The sequence below is a fragment of the Manacus candei genome, unplaced genomic scaffold (genome assembly GCF_025592945.1).
Source record: "Manacus candei isolate 608988 ecotype Guabito, Panama unplaced genomic scaffold, ASM2559294v1 h1tg000075l, whole genome shotgun sequence".
Taxonomy (NCBI): Eukaryota; Metazoa; Chordata; class Aves; order Passeriformes; family Pipridae; genus Manacus; species Manacus candei.
The window spans coordinates 292,155-319,314 of record NW_026138123.1 but is presented as its reverse complement, the minus strand read 5'-3'; the positions used below and the strand labels follow the sequence as shown (position 1 = coordinate 319,314).

The window sequence follows — 27,160 nt, the reverse complement described above, 5'->3', positions numbered from 1 at the left end:
GAAAGGAAACCCCGTTCCCTCGCACCCCTCCGCAGTTAGAACCACAGCACGCACCGGGGGACGGGGCTCACCCACGGCGCGGCGGCGGGAGGCGGGGGGACCGCAGGAGGCGGTGGCGGAGGAGGAGGAGGGGGCGAGCGGCGGGAGGGGAGGGAACACCTCGGCTGGGCGGAACACGCCGGCCGGCGCGGTCCCAGTCTGCCGCGGCCGGGCTGCTCGCGCTGCCGGCGGCTCCCCATCGCCCCGCACGCTCCCCTCGGGGCCGGGGGCGGCGGCGCCCGCCGCATCCCGCCCGCAACTTTCCCTCCCCCGTGGATGGCTTTCGTTGGAGACCCGCAAGGCAACCGGGCGCTTGACACCTGTCCCCCATGGGCCGCCCCCGCGCCTAAGTTTGCCGGCGCCCGGCCCCCCTCCGCCGCCGCCGCAGGGCGGGCTTGAAGCCGCGGCGGGGCCGCGGTGCCCATGGCCGGGCGCCCCGCCGCGCAGACCTGTCCGTGCGCACCGCGCCGTCCCGCCCGCCGGGGACCCGCCGCGCCCGCCCGAGCGCCGCAGCGGGGGCGCTGAGGGAGGCATCCCCCGTCTCTCCGCCACCGGATCGGCGCCAGCCGCCGTTCCCCGCCGGGTCGCTGGCGGCGGCGGCGGCGGGGGCGGCGGCGGGGCCGCGGGATCCGTCCGCGCTCGCTGCCCCCGTGCAGTTCCCGAGTCGTCTGTCCTCGGCGGCGGTCCGCGGGTGACATGCAGTCCCTCATCTCTCCGGTGACCAAGGCTATCCTGGTGGCTTTGTTCATCTTCGCCATCCTGCTGATCCTCTACGTGATTCTGTGGTACATCTGCCGCGATGTGGATTGCGACCATGGGATCTGAGCGGCGCCGCGGGGACAGGGTTTAGGAGCCGGGATTCACCCCGCGGGGCCGGGAGCGGCAGCGAGAGCCCCGCCGGGCGGCAGCCGCCGCCGCTGCGGCCGAGCAGGGGAAGGGAAGGAAAGAAAAGAGGAAAAAAGAAGAAAAAAAAAGAAAGCGAGAGAAGAATCTAGCCGAAAGAGCCCGGAGGACAACTGCGATCAAGAAACCAACCTGAGCTTGACCTTCAGAGACCAGGGTGACCCGGTAAGTCTCTGCTCTCCGCGGCGCGGGGATGCGCGGGTGCGGCGGGGCTGCCTCCCTCCCTCCCAGTCCGCTCACTCTCCTCTCACACACAAAACACACACACCTCCCTCTCACACGCACGCACATGGATGTGGCACAGGCGCCCCACGGCACGCGCACACACACCAGTGGATGTGCGTGCCTGAGTGCCTGCTGCACGCAGGGATGCCTGTCCCCTGGGGACATGCAGGACCCGTCCTGCTGGCCGGGATAAATTGTGCCTGCCCCCATCTCCGTGTCTCCCCGCTTTAATTTTCGAGAGGTGACAACGCGCAAAAGGCAGCGCGCCCGCGGGAGCGGCGGGGCCGGGTGCGGGTGCCTGAGGGCGGCGGGCGGCCGCCGCGCTGCCTTTGCGGCCCCACATTGGTATGCAGGCGGTGACTGCGCCGCCAGGCAGACCGAAAAGGTGAGCTCAGGGAGTGGGGAAAAGCCAACGCTTCATCAGTCCGGGGGCAAATCGGGAAGTTACGGAAAATGAGGGGAAAGATGACAGGTATCTGACCAGTGCCAGCAGGCAGACTTCGGGGAGGGGATGTGAAGCGGGATAAGTTTCTCCTTGAGCAGGGGCAGGTTGGTGGAAGGAAGTGGGGAGATGACAAGAAATGTGCATGGGAACTTCTGGATGGTAGCAGACCTTGTCTGGTTTCACTGACACTGCATTTCCTACATACTACTCTCCCTTAAAAGGGTTAACGCTCAGGGGTTTACCACATGCCCAAGCTCGGCAGTGTCAGAAAATGTTGATAAAAAAGTACACAATTGATGAACACGTACGTGCCGAGCATGTTGGGACACAAAAGGGGATGTATCCTGCCCACCCGTTTTCCCACTTGAGAGAATTTGTTGTTGGCTTTTTTATTCTTATTGTTTGGTTGTACTGAATACCCTGTGTTGAAGCAGAGAGACAGCAACACATTGTGTTTAAAGTGGAAAAGACCTACTCAAAGAAAACCGGTCCCAAACACTTGGGCTGTAACTGTTTTTGTCCTTGACACACAAGCTGTCGGGAACAGGAGCAAACTCTCACTGCATGTGTTATCCCTGGCGGGACGTATTTGGATGCTGCAGGGTGTGGGTGCATGTACACAGTGGGCAATAAGAGAAAAATCTAATTCGTGTTTAAAGGGGGAGAACGGGGACCTACCTAAGTATAAAGTGTAATTGTGTGGTTCAGGATAATTTGGCATTGAGTATTGGTGATCGAAAGCTCACCTTTGCAACAGGAGGTCTGTATGTGGGAGGAAACTGTTTGGAAGTCGATTCTCTTGCCATTTTGTTTTGTGCTTCTGTTCAGATTGTGTTTTCAAGAGCTTTTGACTTGACTAGTTGATCAAACATGACATTACTGTTAACACACGCTACTAATGTGATTATAACAGCAGTGACATCAATGTTTCTTTGCCCTGCAACTACAGTAGCAATGCATTTGTTTACTTCCCCGGTGCACACTCTGAAATGTCTGTTACTCAACAGCTCTGAACAGCAAAGGAAGAGGGAGGAGGAGGGAGAAACTCTTACAGGCGTTTAAAAATGACCACAGCTCTCTCTTATGTGTTTAATTATGTAGGAATAAAATAATCTCCAAGTCTTCTTCTTTATCTTTTTTATTCATGGTTTCACCAGTAAGTACGGTTGTTTTTACCTAAGTGGCAAAAACCTCTTCACACGTTGACATGTCAGGTTGTGTCACATGTTCCCTTCTGAATTAACAGTGGTGCACGCCTTCTGCCCCTCTCCCAGCTGGCAGGAGCTAGCGGGTGAGACGGTTATAGAGGCTTTGCCACTTAGTGTTAATTATTTCACAGTAAACCAGTGTTTCAAACTGTTATTTATAGAACTGGATGGGATGTGGCAAATTAATGTGGTTTTCATAAAACTTTAAATATCAAGAGATATGTGTATGGGTGGTTGAAATACCTGAGGTGTTGACATGACCAAACATATTTTATACTACCCACTATAACTGGTTTTAATCAGCTTAACAATTGCAGAAACTATGAAACAGTCCATTTGGTTACTGTCTGACTATTAGTGTTTCCAGCTGGCTCATTATTATTTTAAGCATATTGTTTCTAAGAGACAAGATGTAGAATTATTTTTTTAATAACAGTTTTTATTCTAAATAAGGTAAATATATATGTGTTTATATATAAATATATATATAAGTATTTTTAAAAACACAAATGGGTATTTGCCAGCCTAACACAACGTAGAAATAAGAGGAGCAATGATGAGCAGTATTGAATTTCATTTGTAGTTGAAGTCCCAGATGTGTTGGCTTTGGATCAATACTATATATGTTCATTATTGTGTATTAACAAATGCAAAACCCTTAACATCTGAAACCCACCTTTTCCTATTATTGCGACAGTTGAATGAAATCCTGGCCTTGCTGAGCTCTGTGTGGAATTTTGCAGTTGGTTTCAACAGAGTCACAAACATACTGGCAGATTAATATGTGAATTTGAAACAGCATGATGTTATTAAAGTTGAGAGAGCTATTAAAACAGTAAAAACGATGAAATCTGTTACAGTGGAGTACCTACATGCCTTATTTTTGTACTTATTTACTTTTGCTCAGAAGTTTGGTGACAATTTTATTTTGATTTGGTGTTATTAGGTGCTCCTGCCCCAACTCAACAATTTTCACCAGCTTGCTCTCTCTTAATGTATGTAGTGTTTCAAAGGTGATACCTGAAATATCAACTGCAACTGAGGTGCAGAGTATAATAGCATCAGTAGATATAGATCAGCTGTAAGTATTTTTTGCTGTAAGACAGTTTGTAACACCAGGAGTAGTGCCTTTGTTCAAGGCAAAGACAACTTGTTATCGTGTTCCTACTTGAGCCAAGAGAAATCTTTGCCATATTGCAAAAATTAGTAATGTCGTGGTCTGAAAGTACGTTTTTAGTCCAAAAGAGTTTAATAGGCTGTTCAAGAATTGTGTAAAAGGATATTGCAAAGCTTTGCCTTTTTATTGTGAAAAACTCTGTGAAGAAGTTACCAGTGCTTCATCAACAGAAGTGTAATGAATTTTATGGATTAATTCCTACTGCAAGGCAACATACTATATAGCATGATCCCAGAAACCCTGTCACATCAGACTTAAACATGCAATATGCTTCTGGATAAGTAATTCTTTACTCAATCCCTATTCAGGAAAATTCTCTGAAGATTTATTAAATATTTTCTGTAAGTGGCATGTAAGAGTAACTGGGCAATGAACATCACAGGTTTGCTTATTTTTTAGTTTCTTCCTCGTAAAATAGATTAATAAGAATCAGTGTCTTCATGGTATGCCCTTTGTGCATCTTATACCGTTTCCCTAAAACAGGCTTAAAATGAGCACTGAAGATCATGCCAGCATAGGAGGGTCTCCGCAGAGATGAAAGGTTAGCCGAGGTCCAAGGATGGCCACTGCTGCATCCTCAAGATGTCCTTGTGTCATACGAGTGCTCAGCTGTACTTTTTCCCATCCAGGTGAGTGTAAAGTGGAGTAACCTTCAAGCTGCTGTCAGGCAGGACATGTAGATCTGCCCTATGCAGCGCCAGCCCCATTTGGGGGAGGACTCAGTCTAGGAGCAATTTTCTACTGTCTACTCTACGCAAGGTGATGGTATCATAGTTGTTCCTTGTGGCCTTAAAATCTATGAGCCTTAGAGTATTGGTTATGTGACAAGCGCTTGGCATGATTTGTGTGTTTATAAACAGCTCAAAGGTGGGATTGTTGGGATTAATTGTATGATTTATACCATGATTCTACCACTAGAAACTGGCAGGGCCCTTTAAATGACAAATTTTGGGGCAATGTTAGGGAATACAGTGTCACTGTAACGAGTATATTAAACCTGCAGTGTGAGCAGGCTATATCTTTGCTTCTTGGTGGTGGTGTATGTGAGTTATAAAGAACATGCATATTTGCCCTTCATGTAAAAATCAGGCACTGCGCACACATCAGGTATGGATGTGCCGTTAAATGCTCGCCTGGCTGCTCCCTCCCTGCTGCAGGGCACCGCATCGGGGCTGCAGTTGGGCATTCAAACACAGGGAGAAGTTCCACTGCCGTTTCTCAACAGATAACTTTTTCCCCAGTTTTTCTTCGATGCATGAGTGTTTTCTCCTTTTCCTCCTAAGCATTAATCCTCTGAACTGTGACTTAGTGTGTAACGTGGTTTGTAGACAAAGTGCACGGATTGATTTTCCTGAAGCAGGCTGACAAAATGATGAGTGTATTGGAAAGCAGCACACACTTGCTTATTTGTCATTCTACATTAAACTAATTTTTCTTATCAAATATCCTAATATCCTTTTACATAGACTTTTTTATTTTATGTGTTGCTTTTAAATGCTAATATTAATTAGTAATATGGTTCATGTAGTTGCACAGCAGCATCTGCTCTTGTTAGAGGCGTTCTGATAGGTTCTAAAATTTTACCCACCTGAGAAAATTTGAGCTTCAGCTTGGAGGAGCTCATAACACTGTCTGCTGTTGAGAATTATATCCTTATTTTGAATGTTTTGATGTACTACTTTGGAATACTAAAGATTTTTACTGGCATTTTCACAGGTCATTTAATCATACATAAAGGATACCAATAAGGTGACATTCAGAGTTACAGTTTAGAACATAGTTTGAATGTGGATTATGGTGAAGAAAAAAATGTGGAAAAAATTGTGACTGATTAAGAAAGAAAAAGGAATGGAAAAAAAGGAAGGAGTATTATATCAGGACAGATGAAGAGAGATTCCACAGTGTTCAAATTTTAAAGAGTGCAGCTAATGCAAAGGAAAATGAGACTCTCGCAACACAAGAATTGCCACTTTCCTTTACAGAACATGTATATACATACTAATATACATATATGTTCACATAGATGTGTGTGTGTGTATGTACACATATTTGTACAATGTATGTGATCAAATTAGAAATTTGCAACTCTAGAACAAGCTGAGAATTTTTACATGTTTTTTATTGATTTTATTTCTTTATCCTTGAAACCTGACTCTATTGATGTCCAAAATGCATTTACTTGAAAACAGATAGTGTTGCAGATGCTTTTCCTGAGGACTTGATGATCAAACACAAGTGATATTATATATTGAAATTATAAACAAACAGGTTTTATAAAGAAAATGCTAGTGCTCTGTTCACTTCGGAAAAAAAAATGAGTTTAGGTTTTGTGGGTTGGAAGAAATACGTTAAGAACAAATAGATTTTATGTCTTATTTTTTCCATTGATCTCAAAGAGACAAAGCCCCTACTTATTGGGGAAAAATCCTATTACATAATTAACCTATTATGACCAAGAAATGTATGTGAGAAAAAAGAATGTCAGAGAGAAGATAGCAGAACTGTAATATTTTGGCTAAGACCAGTAATAGCCAACACCTTCTTACAAAAGGACAAATCTTTGATGTAATACATCCTCTGTACTTACGTCTTTAAGTACAAAGGAGGAAAGAACCCCTGTGAAGTTATGGGTGTTAAAACTTATGCACAGTGAAACCTGCTGCATGGTTATGATGCTTTTTGGGTATTATGGTGTCTTATATAAAACCTGTGTAAAAAAATGTTTGGGTTTGCATGAAATACAGGAATGTATTCCCCAAGGGCTGGGGAAAAAAAAGCCTTTTGTATGAATAATCTCTTTCATATTTATTGCATATTGGAGTAAACCTGAACACATAGAGAAAAATTTATTTGCTATTTTGCTCTACCATTTCAGTGGTGAGTTGCATATGCTGTGAACCCTATTAAATGAATAACCAACAAACTCACTGTGATACCTACCACAAAAATTAAGCAAGGTCTTCATTAAGTTGTGCTCATCATGGAAACGATGTGTGACATAGTTAGCTGACTTGCAGGGCATGTTTCTTATACACTTTTACAATTAGTACATTTCTGAGCATACTGTCATCACCATCCTTGTGAGATATGTATATGAGATTAGCTCAGTTGGTTAGAGTATGGTGGTTATAACGCCAAGGTTGTAGGTTTGATCCCCATATGGGCCATTCTCTTAAAGAGATGATCCTTTTGAGTCCCTTCCAACTCAGAATATGCTGTGATTCTCTGTGATATAAATGGGCTTAAAATAAGTTTATGATCAGTCTGTATTCTAATGACTTGTTTTTATTTTCTACTGCAATACCATTCTGACATGCTTAATAGGGATGATAACTAAGTGGGAATTTAATGAAGTCTTGATATTGGACACTGAGCACACAGAAACTCATCAGTATGTGTTTCTAGTGACAGATACAGCATGATTGAACTTGGCTGCAGTGGCCATGAAAAGGTGGAATTCAAGATCCTTAGGTCAGCAAGGAGAATGCATAGCAAGCTCACTACCCTGCACTTCAGTAGAGCAGACCTTTGACTTCTTCAGGATCTGCTTGGTAAAGTACCATGGGATAAAGCCCTAGAGGGAAGAACAGCCCAGGAAAACTGGATGATATTCAAGGATTGCCTCCTCCAAGACCAAGAGAGATGCATCTCAACAAAGAGGAAGTCAGGCAAAAATGCCAGGAGGCCTGCATTGAACAAGGAGCTCCTGGACAAACTCAAACACAAAAAGAAAGCTTAGAAAGGGTGGAAGCAGGGACAGGTAGCTTGAGAGGAATTCACTGGAAAAGCTTCTGTAGATATCTGGGTGGTAAAAGGAAGACTAAAGAAAATGTGACTCCTCTCCAGAAGGTGGTTTCCCAGGACATGGAAAAGGCTGAGGAACTAAATAACTTTTTTTTGGGGGTACACAGGTGGGCAGTGTGTGCACGTCCTTGTTTCCACCCTCTCTAGGCTTCCTTTTTGTGTTGGAGTTTGTCCAGCAGCTCTTTCCACTAGACAGAAAAAGTTGCTTAAAGCTCCATCTAGCTTGACCTTGAAGACTTCAAGGAATAGGGCATCCACAACTCTGTGCAACCAGTTCCAGTCTTTCACCACCCTCACAGTAAAGAATTTCTTCCTAAGATCTAATCTAAACCTTTCTAAATTTAAATCTCTTTCAATTTAAAGCCATTCCCCCCTGTCCTGTCACTACATGCTCTGTAAAATGTCCCTCTCCAGCTCTCTTGTAGCCCCCTTTAGGTCCTGGAAAACTGCTATAAGCTCTTCCTGGAGACTTCTCTGCTCCAGGCTGAGCAACCTCGTCTTTCTCAATCTGTTATAGGTGAGGCAATATGTTCCCCTGGTCATTCCTGTGTGCCTTCTCTGGACTCTCTCCAGCAGGTCTATGTCTTCCCTATGCTGAGGCTTGCTGAAAGCTGGAGTTGAGTAGTCTCCATCTTTGGATCTTTTCAAGACCCCTTGAGCAATGTGGTCTGACCTGAAAGCTGGCCCTGCTTTGACTAGTAGAGAGGACTACAGAGCTTCTGATGTCCCTTCCAACTTGAACTGCCCTAGGATTGTATGATCCTATCAACCATGTGTTCTTGAGAGTCTTTTACTGGAATGAGTACTGGCTGGCTTGTTGTTAACACACTCTTTCCTTAATATGTGCTAGCTAGGTAAACCAAAAGGATGGAGACACAGAACTGGACTGTTCTGAGTAGCTCATTCTTACATTTTACATCTGCAGTTCCTACACAATACCTCTGGATATGGCATGGTCTGAAGCTGAAGTGGTACATGCCGGTGCATCACTACAGCAGAATGACCACTGTGCTTATACACGGGGAACAAAACCTTCACAGGAAATAGTAACTTGAAGATAGAAGACAAAAATCGCAATGTCCTTTTAGCCTATTTAATTCTTACACCTCTGTGGGGACTCCGGCACGTTTCTAGGAACTGGAAATTAATTCAGTTTCATTGCTGTGACTATAATATAACCATACTGGGCATACTCTTGTGTAGTGTAATTTTTTTCCATAATCTTGTCCAATTTTTATCTTACTTTGTGTTTGTCTTCAGCTGTACAAACCCTACATTAAGTGTAGTGTCCACATGGGTAGTTGGTACAGTAGGATTTTCAGGTATTGCCTGGCTTAAATTTGAACTGCTTTGAAGAGAAGAACAATCTCATGGGAATGGCACACTTCAGCATCAAACCTGTCATCTCATATCTAGGCTACTCACAGTTTATATATAGGTGGAGAGCAGAATACTAACTGGAGAAAAAGGCCCTTAATGCAAAAGGCCATTGTACCTTTTCTTCTCAGGTAGAAAAATCCTTCTCCTCAGCACTTGGAAGTGTGCTGCAACACCTGCCTGCCGTTCTGGATGCTGGGCAGGTGCTGGGGAAAGCAGGGAAGTTTCAGAAGGTGATAGTGGACCTCCTTTATTCTGACATTTCATTGTACACCTAAGTGTAATCCAAATTTACGAGATTAGGTTATCAAGAGTGATTATTTTCAGTGCAAATCTGAAATAAATGAGAATTGCAGTGCATCTGCTGTCAGGGGTTCAAACACTGATTATCTCATGTTCGTACACAGACTCACTGCCACCCCTCACCTTATTAAACTGTTAGAAAGCCGCATTCCTATACCTCAGTTGGTTTTTTTACTTGGAGATATATCAAATCACGATGAAAACATTTTGAGCCTAGAAAAAACCTGTTATATATTTGAATGCATAAACTGCTATTTTTGAGATTTCTGAAGTGACGTTAATTTTTGGTCTCGTGGACTTACAAGCCTGGAGAGATTTTAAATTAAAGGTAGAAGAGATGAGAAAACTTGCTTTTTACGTGACTTCGTGAAAGCTCTCTTAGTTCTAAAACTAAATTATGTATGAAGCAGCAAGGTCCTGTACTGTCTGTTACATTCACATGACGATTCCCTTTTTAAAATTTTACAGAGTATTCAGGTGAATTAACTGGAAATAGATTGTATATGTAATGTATTTATTCTAGAACTTCTATGAACCTACCTTTAGGAAATAAAAGTTTGACTGTTCCTGTTCCAGGAACAAGACACTGACACCAAATTCATTTAACTTGAGTCTAGATGTGGGAGGTGCTGTGAATTCCAAAGATAAATATGTGACAGTATTATGGAATAGTACTACCTTTATTATCAGCCAAGGGTTTCTTCTCTTACTTATGGCCTCAGAAAAAAGATCAGCTAGAAGGAAGGTAGAGCACAACAGAGGAGGCTGGGACAGGCTTGGAAGACTCTGCAGACGCTATTGTGAGTCATACTCTTTTAATCACGTAGGCAAAATCCTATGGGCATGTGGGATGATACATAAAGGAAGGCAGAATTTTGCTTGCTGTGGAGGAGCTGTTCATTTGTCACAAATATTCAGCTGACTTCAGTGGAGCTGTGCCAATTTCTGTTAGCAAAGGTTTTGGTTCTGAGGATACATATACGCCTTAATAAATTGTTGGGAGTCCTTCTTCAGGCTGCAGACAGTAGCAGCTCAGTGATGTAGCTGGGATGACATCCACCTTTGTCACTCGGCAACCCATGTAGCCAAGTACCATTTTCTGAGCTGATTTGGCAATGATTGATATAATACACAGAACTTAAAAGTAATAATGTTTATTAATAACATGTAATGTGTGTTCTATATAAAATTTTGTTAAGTTAGAAGGCAGATTGTTACCTCATGAAATTTAAATGTTCATGTTATATGGTGGAAAAATATAGCTATGTAATGAGTGCCTTCAGTTCAGCAGATTTTGTGAAAGAAAGTGAAAGAATCAGCATGTATGTACCAAGAAGGAATCATTCCTGGGTAAGCTTGTGAATATGCTGCTGCTATTTTATGAATGTCAGCTAGGCAAACTAGACTTGTTATACACACTTTGGTTCTCTAGGTGATTAGAGAAATCAAATGGTTCTTATGACAACTGTAAAAATAACTGAAAGCCTTGTGAGATACAGCAAGGAGAAGGCTCGCTGAAAGGCAGCATCCTGGGTGGGGTGTACTGGTGGTAGCTGTGCTTCAGGGGGTGCAGGACACCTTGCTAATGCTGAAAGAAGAGATTAATATAGAGTATAGCATGGATGGATGAATGGATGCATGGATGGATGGATGAATGGATGTATGAATGTCAGGCAAGTCCTCTGCGGACTGGCAAACCCCAGGTGCATTTCTCACATGGAGAGACTCTTTGAGGACAGAGAAGCATCTACCCCAACAGAGGGTATCCGGTGTCTGGCGAGGAGAGGAAGTGTAGAGCTAGACTGTGACTTCAGGACATGCTGTATTGTGGCAGTTGCCCTTTGATGCAGGCTTGAAAACAAGATCAGGTGCGCAATATGACATTTACAGTGATGTGCCTTAACAAACAACCTGATGTTGTGAGCCAGTGCGGACGTATATATGTTTATATATATATGTTTAACGAATATTTTATTAAATAGCACTTTAATCTGTGTAGTAAAATGCATTTCTTAATTTGCCATTTTTAAGATAGCTGTTGGTTGAATTAAACTTGTGAATAACCTGTCTTTTACACTCCTATGGTGCCTGCACTGGTACTGTAACTTCATTTCTTTTTGGCCTACAGTTATATGATATGGGCAGTTGCTTTAACTGTGAAATCCATTTATTTTTCTCACACTGTTTCAGCTAGTAGTTAGTTTCAGAACTCTCACGTTGTAAGTGTGTAGATGTTGCTCTTGTAATTGGCTGGATGGTGTCTACTGCTTGATTTCAGTTCTGACAGAGTCTCTTCATGCTTCTTTATCCTAACATGCAGCCCAATAGCCACCTACCAGCTTTATCCTCCTCCCACTAGAGCTGTTCTGCTGGAAACCTGTGTTGGATTTCCCTTTCCCCATGTAGGCAGCAGATTTTCTGCCCTGATAGGGGACAGACTGAAAAATGCAAAATTATCATCACCTTTGAGCATCACAAGATAGGAGAATAAGCACTTTCAAGGCAGAAAGTGACTGCATTTTCCTTTCCCTCGCTGTAATAGTAGCAGATGGCACTTGTGGCCTAGAATAATTTGTCCTTTGAATAATGGTCCTTGCTGAGGAAAGCTTGATTTTGGTTTTTTCCATGTGTAAAAAGTTGGTTTTTTTTTCTTAAATTTAAACATATAAGTAAATCTTATTATTTACCTGCATTTTGCTTGTTTCTTTTTTACCAATTATAACTATTCTGGTTTTTAAAACATTCTGTGCAATATCTCTTATGTTAAGGTTTGCACCAATAGGATTTGTTATCATGAGTGTAAAGACATGTTAAGCATATGCACATATGTACACACATTTATTACCAATGATTCTTGACTCATTTCACTTGTCCATTATCACTGAGCAAACCTTGATTTCCTTGTTTTGCTTAGATTTAGGTCACAGTTTACTACATGGGCCGGGTCAGTGCCCCAGAAATGAAGGGTGAGACCACTTGGTTTCCAAAAGCAACTCCTGGAATTTCTGTCAATGTGAAGTTTCTATGGCTTTTCCTTACATTTATGCCAACAGGAATGAGAATGGAAATAAACTCCATCACAAATTAAAGGCACTTCTGAATTACTGTTCTGGATGGACTTTGTCTCTCGTCAAGACGGTGGCCCATCCATGCCTGTCTCGTTTCCTACTCAGCACCTTTGGATAGAGCATTCACTCTTTGAAGAGAATCCTCAGCTTTGATGTGTGACAGCAGAATGCCCTTCTTTTGGTGCTGAAGTACCATGGCAACTCTTTGGTGTTATAACCGACAACACTGAGATTTGGAAAGTCAGTTTTCATCCGACCATTAGTTTTTCTGAATGGTGATATGTGTGTGTGTATATATATGTGTATATATATATATATGTCTGTCTCTCTCTCTCTCTCTCTCTGTCTATCTTTATATAAATGTTACAATTTAATATAAAATGCGAATGATAAGATCCTTATTTATAGTTTTGTATTAAAAATCAATCTAAATATATATCTATACAGAAACTCATATCAGGAAGTTAGGAATAATTAAGGACAGGAGAAAGGAAGAGTTAATTTTAGATTGCTAATTAGGCACGTCACTAAAATACTATATTGTTTTATTACTTAGTTAAGAACAAAATGAATAAGTAAAAGTAAAGAATAAATAGTATTTCTTCCATTAAGAAAGGTGCTGTTCTCTCTCTCTCAGAGTTAACCAAAGCATAAAAATACTTCTATAAACATCTCACAAAAAGAGCTAGCAATCTGTTGGGTTAGCACTATTGCAAGGTTTTTCTATTTATATTTGAGGGTGGTTTGTGCCTTTTTACACTGAGCAAAACCTACTGGAAAAGGCCTAGTCAACTGTAGAGAAAATTATTGATTTTCCCATAAGTTTAAGTGCACTGGTGTGGAAAAGACGGTCTTACATTTCTAAAATATTTTTCAAATGTTAACGGCAGTCAACTTTGACCAACCTGCATTTGTGTTTGCTCAGGACCCAGCACCCTGGAGGCAGAAAACTCTAGCACTAGCAATAATGCAATATCACTGTAAAAAAAGAACAAAACCCGTAATAACAGAAATAATATCCAGCCTCTATACTGTAAATATAAAAACTATGTACACCATGATGTCCAAACACTTTACAGAAGAGATGTGTGTTAGCCCCTCCTGCTTTAGAGGAAAGGCAGCCAAAGCCAGGGAGGCTGGGGGCACTTCCTTGAATCCACTACTTGGACCGTGGAAGAACCAGGCTTATAAACTGATGCCATATATTCCAGTCCAGTGAGCTACACTTGAAACTGCTCTGGAATAAGATAATGATGTTGGTGATTACTGTGTTTTGATCTGAGAATGTAGTGGTAATGGGCTACATATCACTACACTATCATTTTATGTAATTTTGCAAACATTTATAAATAATTTAAACTTCAGGTTGGATGTGACACATCAAAGTTTAACTTGTCACATCCCCTTGTCTTTTTGCATCAAAGGAACATTAGAGACAGTGGTGACATGTTATAGCCATTAAATAAAATGAGTAATTTTGAAGTAAATGGCATTTGAGTACCAGACTTTGGCTTATAATGGTAAAGTAAGAGCTTTGCTAATAAATCTGGTTAGAGCACTGCCATCCTGAGGAGTATTTTGACACTAGAAACCTTTGTCATTTTAAAGAAAGACTAAAGGCTGTTTTTGACAAGATGAAAAAAGCTTCTTGTGTAGAGAGGTCAGGGTTCTTCACTGTGACCATTCCTCTGAAATCATGCATTATTATTTTTAATTACATATTATCTATGTCAACTTATGTAGAAGTGGGAACTGCTGCTTTGAATGAAAGGAAACAGCATCCCAGATTCCAACTGAAAAACCAAAGCAAACCCAAACTTCAGATTTGATTATATTACAATGTAAAACTAGAACTGTTTGAAGATATCTTTGACCTTAAAGCTCTTTCTTAAATATGGGAACAACAGATGGTGTTGCTGAATGTTTAAAGTTGCATGAATGAACACATTTAGAAATGAATGTGGTGCAGACAAAGTCTAGAAACACTTGGGAAGGATGCAGAAGGTAGAACTGCCCAATAAATTAAGAAAGCACCCAACATAAACAATGTCTGGCCATGGTACATTGGCTAAAACCAACAGTTTCTTGTTAGTGACACAGGAAAGGAAACAAAACTCATTCTGTATGAGGACACTTGAACTAATGTAGGCCATTTTAAACTTGGAGAGATGTGTTATAGGCAGGAATACCAGCTTACCTGGAGTGCATGTGAAGGAGGTAATGCAAATGAAGCCATCATGGAGAATCCCATTAGTGGGTGAAAATGCAGTATGTCCTGTGACTGGAGATTTGGAAGGTAATGGGGTTACAATCAATTGATTATAAGACTCACTAAGAGAGAAATGCTGTTTTCAATGAAAACAAAAGAGATGTTCTGTTTAAACTGTCTGGATATTATTAATACAACATGGTTGGGTTTTTTAGGCATCGTAATTTTTGCAGCAAAGACATGTAGATAAAAGATCTGCAGGGATCATTAGTTTAATCTATTGAAATGTACAGTGCTCCACTGCCCTCTTTTGCCATGTACCTGGAAGAGCAGCAACTACAGTAACAGGTGCCATCACAGCAATGGGCACCTTTTCTTTTGAGGCATGCACCTTTTGAGGTGGCTCACAGACCAGGGACAGCACACAAGTGATCCTTTGGAAATCTCCTTTTCATGTTCCAAGAGGAAAAATATTTCAAATATGATCTCTTCTTTTATGTGCCTAAGGACCAAATATTGATTCTTCAGTCCTGCAGATTTGTCACTGAAGTCTTACATGATAGTTTGAAGTTGAACCCAAGCAGATTCGTTCAGAATGTATTGCTACGCAAAACATCAAACAAAGATCCTGAAGAAATGGAATTAAAAATTGCATCAGGATTTGCCCTCCACATGTACTCTTCTAGGATCCAATTCAACGTAGCTAATACTGCCTCTGTAAGATATTTTGCAAAGGAGAAAAGCTTATCCGGAAAAAAACCATGTTTAGAACATTCCATACTAGCCCTTCAAAATCTTCCTGTCAGTTAACAGGGCTCACTTGAATAATTATGTTTATAGTTGTCTTTCTGTTTTTTACAGTTGGCAGTACCCTCTAGCAGCTTGAAAATTATTTTGGTTTTCCTACCATTTTGACACTGAAGTTTATGTGGAAAAAGAATAGCCTTGGGCTTATGTTAGTGTCTTACTGTCTTGCCAAGATACTTTTTTTTTTTTTTTACTTTTGCACAAGCAGCACTGACAGTGAAAACACAGATCTTGGATCAGTTTTTATCTGTTAGGGTTTCTGCAAAGTTTATAAGGAATAAGAATACATCATGAACAAATTAATCCATCCTAAAGCAATGTTACCTACTGGGTAAACTTGCATGTCTGCATTTTTACATCAAACACTTTCATTTTTGTATTTATGGGGAAATGAGCCTCTTACGCATTCGTTGTTTGTACAGAAATAAAAATGGAAACATACAGAAGCATATGCCATAGAAAATGTTTATGCTTGTATGTTGCATGTGTTCTCTTACACCATTTTGTTGGAAGTTATTAGACTGTCAATTACAAGATCGAGGTTTATAACATCTAACCAAGGTTCACTTTTAATGTGAAGAGGTAATAATCTGAGTATGTTTACCTTTTATTTCTGTTCTTGTCAATGACAACTCATTTGTTGCTGTTGAAAATAACCACTGAAATATTTTCAATTGGTATTTCCACAAGCTAGCTAATAACAGACATTGAGAAGTTGATACAGTAGGGTACCCATTGCTTATTAAAGTTTAGGAGCAGGGCAGTTACAGGGAAGAAATGGAAAAGACTCTTGGGGAGGCAAAAAGATATTGCACAGCTTGAGAGACCTGTTTCAAGGAGGCAACAAAGCCAGAGAGATTCAGAGTGGACCACAGGAGCATGCAGAAGTCCTAGGATAAGGAAATGGATACTACTACTCAGCCCCCTTCTTGCCCTGATCAGATCTACATTTAGCCCCAGTGAATTTTTAGGTTATATGGATATATCAGCATACCTATCTTCCTCCAGCAGACTCTAAGGAGACTGAAGAAGGAGCTCTGGCTGCAGCTCAGCTGAATCTGTGGCACTGAACATGAACAGGCAGTGGTTGTAACACAACTGCCTGACAGATCTGTGAAAGTTACCTTGCACTTGGCAGCGTTATGATACCAAATGTGTTGAGGTAACAAACATCACAGAATTCAAAGCAAATAATCTGTGATATGCTTTCCCTGTCCTTGCCTTGCCTTGCCTTCCATTCCCTTGGCTTGGCTCGGTTTGGCTTGGCTTGGCTTGGCTTCCCTTCCCATTTCCTTTCCTTCCCTTTCTTTCCCTAGCTCTATTTATCTACATGGCAACTCCTAACTGATGCAGTCTTTCTCGAGGTCTGTGAAATGCCTGAGTTCAGTTGCAAATGTTCCTGCTTTTCTTGTTTATTTTAGATAAAACCCTTCTTTCAAGCCAAAAGCCCAGAAAGATAAATTGTACTTTCAGGGCACTCAGAATTCTGTTTCCTGCTGTCAATTAATATATTTTTTAAGCCTTAATTTTATTTTATTTTAAATGTGTGAAGAACTGGAGCACCATGACACAGCAACAGCACTGAAAACCTATTATAACAGGACTTAACTACCAACCCATGTGATTAGCGGAAAGCATCTACATTAGTGATTTGGTTTGGATCAAGAGAATGCATGTAAAAAGAGACTTTCCCAGACTTTGGTTCATATCACAAACGAGATACCTGAGCAAGCATGAAAGAGCTACTCTCTGGGCAGCACAAGGTGAAGTCTAGAGGCTCTCCTGATGTGCTCCAGCTGTTATTTAGTAGTGATACTGGTCACACACAGCTGCCAGAAGAATGTGGATGTTGTTTTTTTTTTTTTGAAGTTACAGAATTTTGCAGAAGCATCAACTGTAAGTGCTTCAACCTCCAACTATCTCTGAGCTGACTCCAAAATGTTGCATAGGATTGAACCCACAAAAGTGATTTTTCACATGTTTTGTAGGATTTTCAGCTGTATGAAGCAGTCACTGATAGGGTCCAGAAACTGCACCTGTAAACTTTGTCTTGTTATGACATTTGGGCAGCTTGTGTACCAGCAACTGAAGCTCTCCATTGTAGGTATTTTATATGTGATGACTCTTCTTTATCTAGCAAGATTCTGTACTTGATAATATTTTTAGCTCTAAAAGTGTATAGCAATAGCTGTAAAATGTAATTTAATTAAGGTTATATCAAGAAAATACTGAACTGTTCAAATTTTGTGTTCTTACAGTTCGGGAATTTGTGTCATTTTAAATGTAGGTAATTCTACACTTTTGTTCTTTATGAGGCCGTAGCTCTAATCTATAAAGCAGTTATATACTTGCCCCTCTGGGTTGCTGTTATTCCACCAAGTGATTATTTTTATATTAGAAATGCACAATATTTTGTGGGTGCAGCTGTGAAAAGATGAACTTCAAAGGAAACTGATGCCAAAAAATGTCAGAATACTTTAGGCATTCCAGTATATTGGACAGTAAAAGGACAGCAATAAACACCAAATTATTGAGAATTCAAATTTACAGGGTCTGTTAAAAAGAATAAAGAAGTGAGAAAATAATGTACCAACAGAACTGCATAACAATTGTATCAAGTATTAAAAAATTATGTAAGAAAGACCTGCACATAATCTTTAGCTCCAAATACTTTGTATGTCAGAATAATGGTCTGATCCTCTACAATGAATTCATAACCAGTTGGCAAACAGCTGAAGACAAAAATTTGTATAGCTAACTAAAGAGACAATACATCTGTAAGTAGACAATAAATGTGTAGGTGAGAAAGGATGCAATTCTTTAAAATATTGAAGCAAGAAATCCCACCATTGCCATTCAGTTGCGTGTTTAGCCATGGTTAATTACTGATACAAATGGTAGAAAAGGACATCTTTGAATATCTGAAGTATGAGCAAATGAAGACTAGCACACATGAATTTACAAAGATAAAAATCATATTGGATAATCCACATTTTTCTGAGAAAAAAAAAAGAATTACTAGAGATTATATGTCATAATATGTGTATTGACAAACACCTTACTGGAGGACTGTGTGAAAGGTGGCAGGTGTTAGGAGTTAGACAAAAACATTTGCATAGTTTATTTCACTTCTCATGAATGATCTGCTTTGACTATGGATTCCTTTGGTCAGAAGCTTCCTTGGTCTTGTATTTTCCTGACTATAGTTGACTTCCCTTGGGTACAGTGTGGTAATAATAACTGATTAAAAAATTGAGGATGTATTTTGCAAATTTCACTTTCCCCATTTTCAAGACAAATTTTGATACACAGGGTTTAGTTTAGGTTCATCTTCAATAATATTCAGGGGACTTTTGCACTGGATCTGTTATAGATATTATAATTATCATCTTCATAAAGGATGATCTTTAGAATGGCAACTATTCCTGAGATCTGTTTTGAGTGGCAACAGGAGAGGTCTCCATTCATCATCTAATTTAATTACTTTGGATCACCATCTAGAAAGGTCTGTCTTTCTCCATCAGCTAAACAACGTTAATTAAAAATATTTTTTTTGTTACTCTCCCTTCTCCCTAGAGGAACACCAATGAATGCCAAATTTCCTTCTGAGATCCATAAAGGTTTCATTGACTTTAGTGAGATCTTAATATCTACCCTTTGATGAGGAAATTTGGTCCTAAGATGTGTCCAATTACAGAAGTATCCAAAGAAAGATTCACTTCATAGAGGAGCTTTCCTGAGAGTTACCAGTGAACTGCAGTGATTTTTTTCACCCAGTCACTACTTTATTATTTCTGAAGCCCAGAGGTTTTGCTGAATGTGTGATATTCATTAGAAAGCAACATGCTAATCAGAGTACTCCTGTTTTATGTTAGGTTTTCCTTTTTTATTACAGTGCCAACTGACATTTTATTTGACATTTCAGAAGCTGGATAGAAATTTTTCCCTTTCAGTCTTTTGTCATGCTGAATGCATTTGAGTGCTCCATGGTTTCCATCAAAAAAGTGAGGGAGCATGTTGCTGCCCCTGTGATGGGGGAGACTGTATCTCTGTGAAAACTCTGGTTCCATCTTTTCAATTTTCTTAGGATTGTCTTCAAGTTTTTGAAAATTGTGATAATCCAAATGTAGCTTCAGAGCAGTGTGAGAAACCTCAGTGTGTATGGATACCATCGAAGATCTAGTAAAAGAAAGAAACACAAACAAAAATGAGACAGCAATACAAAAATATAATTAAAATGGCTTGAATGACCCCTCTGTGTTGGTAAAAACACAGGGATAATATAAAAGCAAAATTGCTGTAAGTACTAAGTGATGACAACTGTCATGTTTGTTTTTGATTAGATTCGTTCTTAAAATCCTCAGGTTTGAGTTTCTAATTACATCTGATTCCACTAGCCTCCCCATACTTTTAGGAAAAGTGTGTATCTAATGATCAAGATTGTAGAAAGAAGTAGCATTTTACCATCCTGAAAGGTTCACAGACTAGGTAATGTACTTAAAAACAAATTCCTAAAATGATAATTTTACAGGATGTTTTTTTTCTTTTTTTTTTTTCCTTTTTTAAGTCTAAACATACTATTTTGAACCATACATCTGCTAAAATGCACCAAAAGAAGTTTGTTTTGCCCAAGCTTGACATTCAGATGATGGTTTGGGATGGACTCTCCTACCTAGCTGGGGCTGATGTGGGGAAGCAGGAGCTGGGGAGAGCCTCCAGAGGGAGATGCTGCCCAGCGAACTTGCCGCCTGGGTGTAGGAAGGTGCCCGCTCGATGGCTCAGCGCTGGGCTTCACCCGGCTCCAGGGCTTGGGTGCAAGCCAGGAGCTGCTTTAACTCACATCCCTGAGCGCTTGGCTCTGGCAAGCCTGGTTTACCAGTGTAGGTCATTGGAGAATTTTATCCCCATGCTTGTGCTCTCGCTACTGCGAGTGCTGTTTGCAAGGAAGTTGAGAATTTAATGAGGTACTCGGCATTAAAAAGATGTCTGTGCTATATCCAAGTGCTTATGTTTATGAAAACCCATATTTAGTTGGTACATTTTTGAAGTAGCTGAGTGTCTGGATGTAAGGGCAATGCCAGGGCTTCCTGCAGGAAGGGCTCCCCTGCAGCACCTGAGCAGAACAAGAGCAGGAGATGCCCCAGCACTGGTGGTGGCCCACTGAGGAGCACCTTATACTTTTGGGGATTGTGTGGTTTGGAACTTTTGAAATAAGTCATGTATATGGTACTCTTCAGCACTTGCTCAGGCACAGGCTATGTGCTGAAGTTTGTCTTGAAATCAGGAATATCACTGTACTACTCAGCAGTTTGGCAACGCACTGAAAATCTGACCATTGGCAATCAGCTTTTCAGTCTGGGCATGTCCCCAGTCCCTACATGGGCTCAGATAAGCTCATTATGTGATAGAAACTGACATTTGCTCCTGAAGAGAGTGGCCTTTATTTGGGAAAGTTATCAGATATTAGAATGATTCATCTGCTACTTCAGTCTAGCTGTGCAGCTTTCCTTCAAGTCAAATTAAACAGTTGCTGTTGGCATAAAAAACAGGGAAGGCAGGCAGAGTAAGAGAAAGGACACCTTATAATTAAAATCAGGCTTGATCTTATACCATACTTCATTATACAACTGAAGAAAATGGCTGGTTTTACTTCCAAATATTTAGACACTCTAAGCAATATTCAGCCATAGCAACGCAGCTTAAGACTAAGCAAGAACTAGTATTGCAGTAGGAAGATTAACTAAGTAGTTTTAAATGCTCTTAAATGGCAACATAATCTTTAAAAAAAAATTCAGTATGGGCCTCAAAAAAATCGACATCAGCATAGTCATGAAGTGGCAGCTGACCTGCAAGTGTGTTGTTGCCTAGCAATACTTAACCATCAGGAAAATTGGGAAAGTGGGCTAGAATGATTTACACCGGGGAAAAGATAAATGCTAATTTTCTTCAAAAGATTCAGGTTTCTGTGGTTATTAGGAAGAATAACCACCTCCCCACCACTTCTTCATTTTTTTTAACAAGTGAAAAGCACCTCTCTTATGAAGACGGGCTGAGAGTGTTGAGGTTATTCAGCCTGGAGAAGAGAAGACTCTGGGGAGACCTTATAGCACCTTCCAATACCTAAAGGGGCTACAAGAGGGGTGGGGAGGTACTTTCTACAAGGGCATGTAGTGATAGTACAAGGAGAAATGTTTTTCAACTGCAAGAGGGTAGGTTTAGATTACATATTGGGAAGAAATTCTTCCCTATAAGGGTAGTGAGGCACTGGAACAGGTTGTCCAGAGAAATTGTGGGTGCCCCATCCCTGAAAGTGTCCAAGGCCAGATTGGATGGGGCCCTGAGCAACCTGATCTAGTGGAAGGTATCCCTGCCCATGGCAGGGGGATTGGAACTAGACTGTCTTTAAGACTTGTCCAACCCAAACTATTCTAAGATTTTGTGATTCTATGATTTCGAAAGAGGTCATCAGTTAAAAAAAAAATTCTGTGAGAATGCAAGTTCATTTGCTTCTAGAACAGTAATTTCACAAATAGTTGATAAAACCAATTTTGTAGGGAAAAAAATAACAAATAACGCAAAAGGAATGTTATTTTAAAGCTTCTGTGAACTTCTTCATAGCCACTTAGATTTCTGTATCAGTTGCCAGAATCCTGACCCTGCCACAGAGTCCCTGCAACTGGGATGCTGAACCTGCTTGGAGTCCAGTTATGGCCAGAGGCTCTGCCAGCCCAACTGAGCTCACTGCAGGACCCAGACTTGAATTAACTAGCAGTGTGGGTCGAGACAGATGAGGCGCAAGAAGAAAAGAAAGAAAAGAAACAAAACATTTTGAATTATAAAACTTGGTGGCAAAGGTAGAGAGTTTGATAAAGATAAGTTTACTTTTCCCTTGTCATGTTATGAAATCCACTTTTCATGCTTTCAGAGCAGCAGATAAGGAAGGGGAAAGCATTTTGCTTTCCCCGGTTGCCTATTTCAGACAGATCTCTTACTTTGTGTGAGGAGTAAAGTGAAAGCTTTGTCTGTCAGGCTTTCTGATTATATTGTTGGACACACAGGATGCAGTGATGCCTTCTAGTGTACTGTATGGCTGACAGGACAGCTTTGCACTGTATGTGATAGAGGTGCTGTTCTCTCTCTTGTTTTACTATAAATTTTTCCTGTGTCTTACAAATCACAAGAAAGGTAGCTGTGGTTTCATCTCCTCCTCTTCCCTTAAAACATTGGTAGACAGGCAATAAATTGCACTTCAAGAGTGTAGGAGCTATAGGTGTGTGAAGCCTCTTAGTGTAAAACAGAGTTTCCCTGTACACCCTCCCACCAAGATCTGCACAAAGCCTAAACTGAGACCGAGCTCTCACTTCCTATTAATTCGTCATATTAATTCTGTATGGAATTAATGTTGCACTCTAATTGAGTTTGTAGCACTCCAGAAATACGTTCACCCAACTCAGAGGTGCAGCATGTTTGCTACGTGTGACACATGAGCTGCTTGATGCAAAGATCTTTAGAACTGAAGCATTGTATAGTTTAGAGTTGGTGGTGTATTCAGAACTGTAATATGTATATTTTCTGATGGATTTCCATGAAAAGTATTACCACATGTAGTAGCTGCCCATAGAAGATAAACACAAAGGCTTTTTATTTGCTCGCTATTTTAGTACATGGTCAAAGAGTGAAAAGTATTTCATACTACTATTGCTTAAACTGGAACTCTGACATTTCTATAGCAGATAACAAATGATTTTCTAGGCACATTTCTGAGTTTATTTAAACTGAGAGGTAGCTGTTATCCTTCTGTAATATCAGAATGCTTTTTCACAAAACAGTTACTCCTCTCCTTTAAATGACATTAAGTACATGAGAGCAGGATGCAGAGGGTCAAATACAGACCCCTTTGTGCAATAACTAACTCCCAAGTCATAAATCGTCTCTTTATATAAGTATCCAGAAAGTTTTCAGCACATTTTTGTCTTGACCTTTTAACATGGGCAATAGTACTTCTGCTTGCTAGGCAAGTCATTTTTGCTCATCTCTTGAGAGGTTAAAATGAAATAGCAGTGATTTTTTTACCACTGCTTCAGAGGACTGCAGAAAGAAAATATGTTTAATCAAATGCATAGCTTCAGGGAATTACCAACTGCTATTATGAAAATAACAGAAAATATTTCAGAATCCCCCACCATTACAAATGGGGCTGCTTGCCAGTGTACCACTTTAATGATAATTTCAAGAGGAGACAAAGCCTGACAACATGCATCTTCACAAGGAAATCAGAGCTGCAATCCAGAGAGAACAATTTCAGGCAGGAAGCAGTAGGAGAGTTTCACAGTTCCTTTCAAATAAGAAGCATAGAGATGTGGAAAATAAATTAAAACACACCATTAAAACTTCTCTGCTAAGTGAAGTAGTGAAGAAAATTCCCCACAAAATGTACCTAAAACTTGCTGAGCATGTGTGTTTTTCCACTGTCATCACTGCAGTTTCCTGTGACTATGACAATACAAACCAGAACCAGACACCATTAATGATTTAGTAACACTTGAGTGAACTATGCATGTTTTATAAATATTTTCCTTTTGTCTTTATTAATACAGATTTTGCTAAGTTGCCAAATTACTGATTTCAGTAGGGAGCGCAGGCTTCTATTTGACCCCCAAGTAACAGAAAATGCTTTATATATAAGTAAAAACTTTATTTATAAGTAATAATAAAACATTTTAATCCAAAGTTCAAACAAAGTTTAATCGTATTTCCATCTTCATACAGACTTTGCTTTTGCAGGGTACTGTGCAAGCCTCACTTTTTCGGATGAACTGTGCAAAACTGCATCAGTGTGTCTACCTAAAAAATGCACCCTGAAGAACCATGAAGAATCTGCCCATATTTGCAAGGACAGCCGTTAGCTTGCACACATCATCTGTGCCCTCAGTGCCCGATTCATGGCCAAAACCTGCTTCCTTCTGCTCTCAGTTTGAAGTTTGGGCAGCCTTGTTGAAGCTGCAGAAGGAGGCATCTGGCTCTGGGGGTCTGCACTGCAGTGTCCCTTTGTGAAGACATCAGCCATCACGCGTGATCGTTTGCTACTTGTCTTTCTTCAGCCTGGGAAAGGCTCCGACAGAGCAAGACATGCCCTTGAACTGAAGTGAGAAGATGGACAACAAAGTGCAATGTTCCTGAGTTTGCCAAAAACATTTTGCTTACCAAACACCACAGCCTTTGTCGGCTAAAAGACCTTTTGTAGAGGGGAACTGTGGAACAGGAAATTTAGGCTCACTTCACTGTGCATGTCGGGCTGCGGCCAAAACCAGAGTAGCTGTGCTAACATGTGAAAAGTCATCTGATGAAGGGGTGCTGCCAAAGAGGCACAACTCGGAGGAGGAATAGCCTTAATACATTCTTTTTCTTGGGTTTGGTTCCAGAAGGTGTCTCTGTCTCATGACTGTAATAATACTCAGTCGTCATGCTATAATGAAGGGCTTTTCATGTAATCAGCTGCAGAACTGATTACTTTGGGCTATACCCTGATCATGCTGAGCTTCCTGGCAAAATTTCTACTGACATCAGTAAGAGAAGGATTGAACCTTTCCTCAGCAGTTTACTGCTATTGTTTGACAATAACACACTTTTCAGACACTTTGCAGTGGAGATTAAATATTTAGACACAGTTCTTGAAATATAAAAATGGCACTGTAGAGATAACACACTTATTCTTAGAAGTCTGAGTTTTTTCTGGTCATTATTGCTTCCAAGGAGTACAACACTAAAGCAAGGCATGAACAGTTATGAAAAAGATTTTATCCAAGAGGCTGAAAATGATAGACTCTCAAAGTGTGAAAAACAGGAAGGAAGATGAAAGATTTTGTATTGCAGATGATATAGCAACATTCTCTTGCTTTTTCTTACCATAAAAAATAAACAACTAAGCAATTCAACCCACTAAAACTTCAAAAGATAATGCACCTACAGATTTATTAATTATTTTTTAAAAATGTACTTTATCATTTTTAGCCAAATTTTGCCCTTAACTCTGATGGGGCCAGGATGCCAAGGAAATTAGTAGAATCTGAAAAAGGATTGGCTATTTATAGGGATAGCCAGAACATTCATGATGTGAGCTCTATAAGCTATTGTTTGTAAAGGTTAAGAGCTTGTTTTTCAAAATATTGAATGTATGTAATTCATTTTGACTTAAGTGGGAGTTCAGGGCATGCAGCAGTGTTAGAGAAGAGACCTTAATTTCCTGTCACAAGGGCCAAGTGTCTCTATATTTGGATATTCTTGCTTTTCATAATTTGCACTGCAGTATCAATTAAGGGGTACCATTATAGGCAGTGATCCCATTGTACTAGAAATAACAGTTGTTCGTTACTCCAGAGACCTTCCACTCTAAAGCCAAGGCAATTATCGGAGACAGTTTATTGAAAAGTGAAGAGCAAAATCCCTGCAGTGCCTGTCTTTTGGCACCAAGGTTCTTGGATGTGGAGGCTGCTCTGTTGAAATCCTCTGCTTGACCAACACACAGGCAGGACACTTGAAGCAGAGGCAGAGGTGGCCAAGAGTTGCACAAGGAGACACTGCAATATTCCCTCCAGGGACTGTGTAGGTCAGGGCTGGGGAACCCAGCCTGCTCAAGGCAGGGACAGGACGAACACTGGGCTGTGGAACCACGGCTCTCACTGTTGGGTAGGAGAGAGATCATCACGAAGCATTATTTTCCCCTACTTCCAGCAAAGCTTTTGATGTAGTTCCCTGTCAGAAGGAGAACAGCAGGATATTCTGTGCTGCAGCTTGAGTTTTCAATGAACTGGGCATTTGTGAGTGTGTTCAGAAGAGCTAGCCACCTCCTTATGCACGTGACACATCTACTGTGAGGGTGTCACAGAATACATCCTGCCCGAGCACCCAGTTTCCAGATGTGAAGAAGCAGATGAAGGGGCTACAGATACAGGTCAAGGAGTGTAGGAGCACTTGTCTACCTTCCAGTGTAAGCATTACCTCTATGGCTAAAGAACACAGTTGCACCTGTGCTGTGTTGTGCCATAAGACTTGTATGTTTCCATAATGTCTTTACCACATTTCTTAAGGATTATGCTTCATAAATGCTTTCAGGCTGCTGGGACAGGCAGGAGCTCTGCCTCAAGAAGAGTGTGTCTTGATCTGAACTAACTGATTCATGCAGGTGCACCACCCACTACCTGCACTCCCACATGCATCAATTGTGTGGTCAGAAAAAGATACAAAATTTGGTTTTGTGCATAGCAGTTTAGCTGGCCAGTCTCTTCTGTGAGCTGATGCACTGAGCCATTTTTCAAGAGGCATGACAGTCTGAAGCTGTCTAAGATCCAGGGCTATGCTGTGTCCAATGCTAGCTCTCCTCTGACATGCATACCTCTCGTTGTCCATCATTTTATCTGCATACTTCCCTCACTTGGATTTTATGAGTATTCAGTTTTGCACATTAGTCCAGAGATGTGAAGGTTTCTAGATAACTAGGCATTATAAAAAAAATAAAATTAAAAAATCCAAATACAGTAATAAAGCTCCTTTGTCCTCACACTAATGTCAAGGAAAAAAAAAGAAAGGAAAGAAAGA

General features: G+C 40.8%; 1 protein-coding gene across 2 annotated transcripts in view; it reads left to right on the top strand.

Moving 5' to 3' along the window:
- Positions 1 to 969: 969 nt before the first annotated feature.
- The window catches only part of ZBED1 (zinc finger BED-type containing 1), a 206,540-nt gene continuing 180,349 nt past the window's right edge, over positions 970 to 27,160 (top strand). Inside the window, exons 1-2 of one of the 2 annotated variants that reach the window (XM_051809154.1) lie at positions 970 to 1,107; positions 4,481 to 4,626. In XM_051809154.1, coding sequence (XP_051665114.1) covers positions 4,557 to 4,626 — 70 coding nt within the window. In that variant the 5' untranslated portion in view covers positions 970 to 1,107; positions 4,481 to 4,556. Of the gene's footprint in view, positions 1,108 to 4,480; positions 4,627 to 27,160 lie in introns of those variants that run through there. The other variant, XM_051809149.1, reaches the window with a different exon arrangement.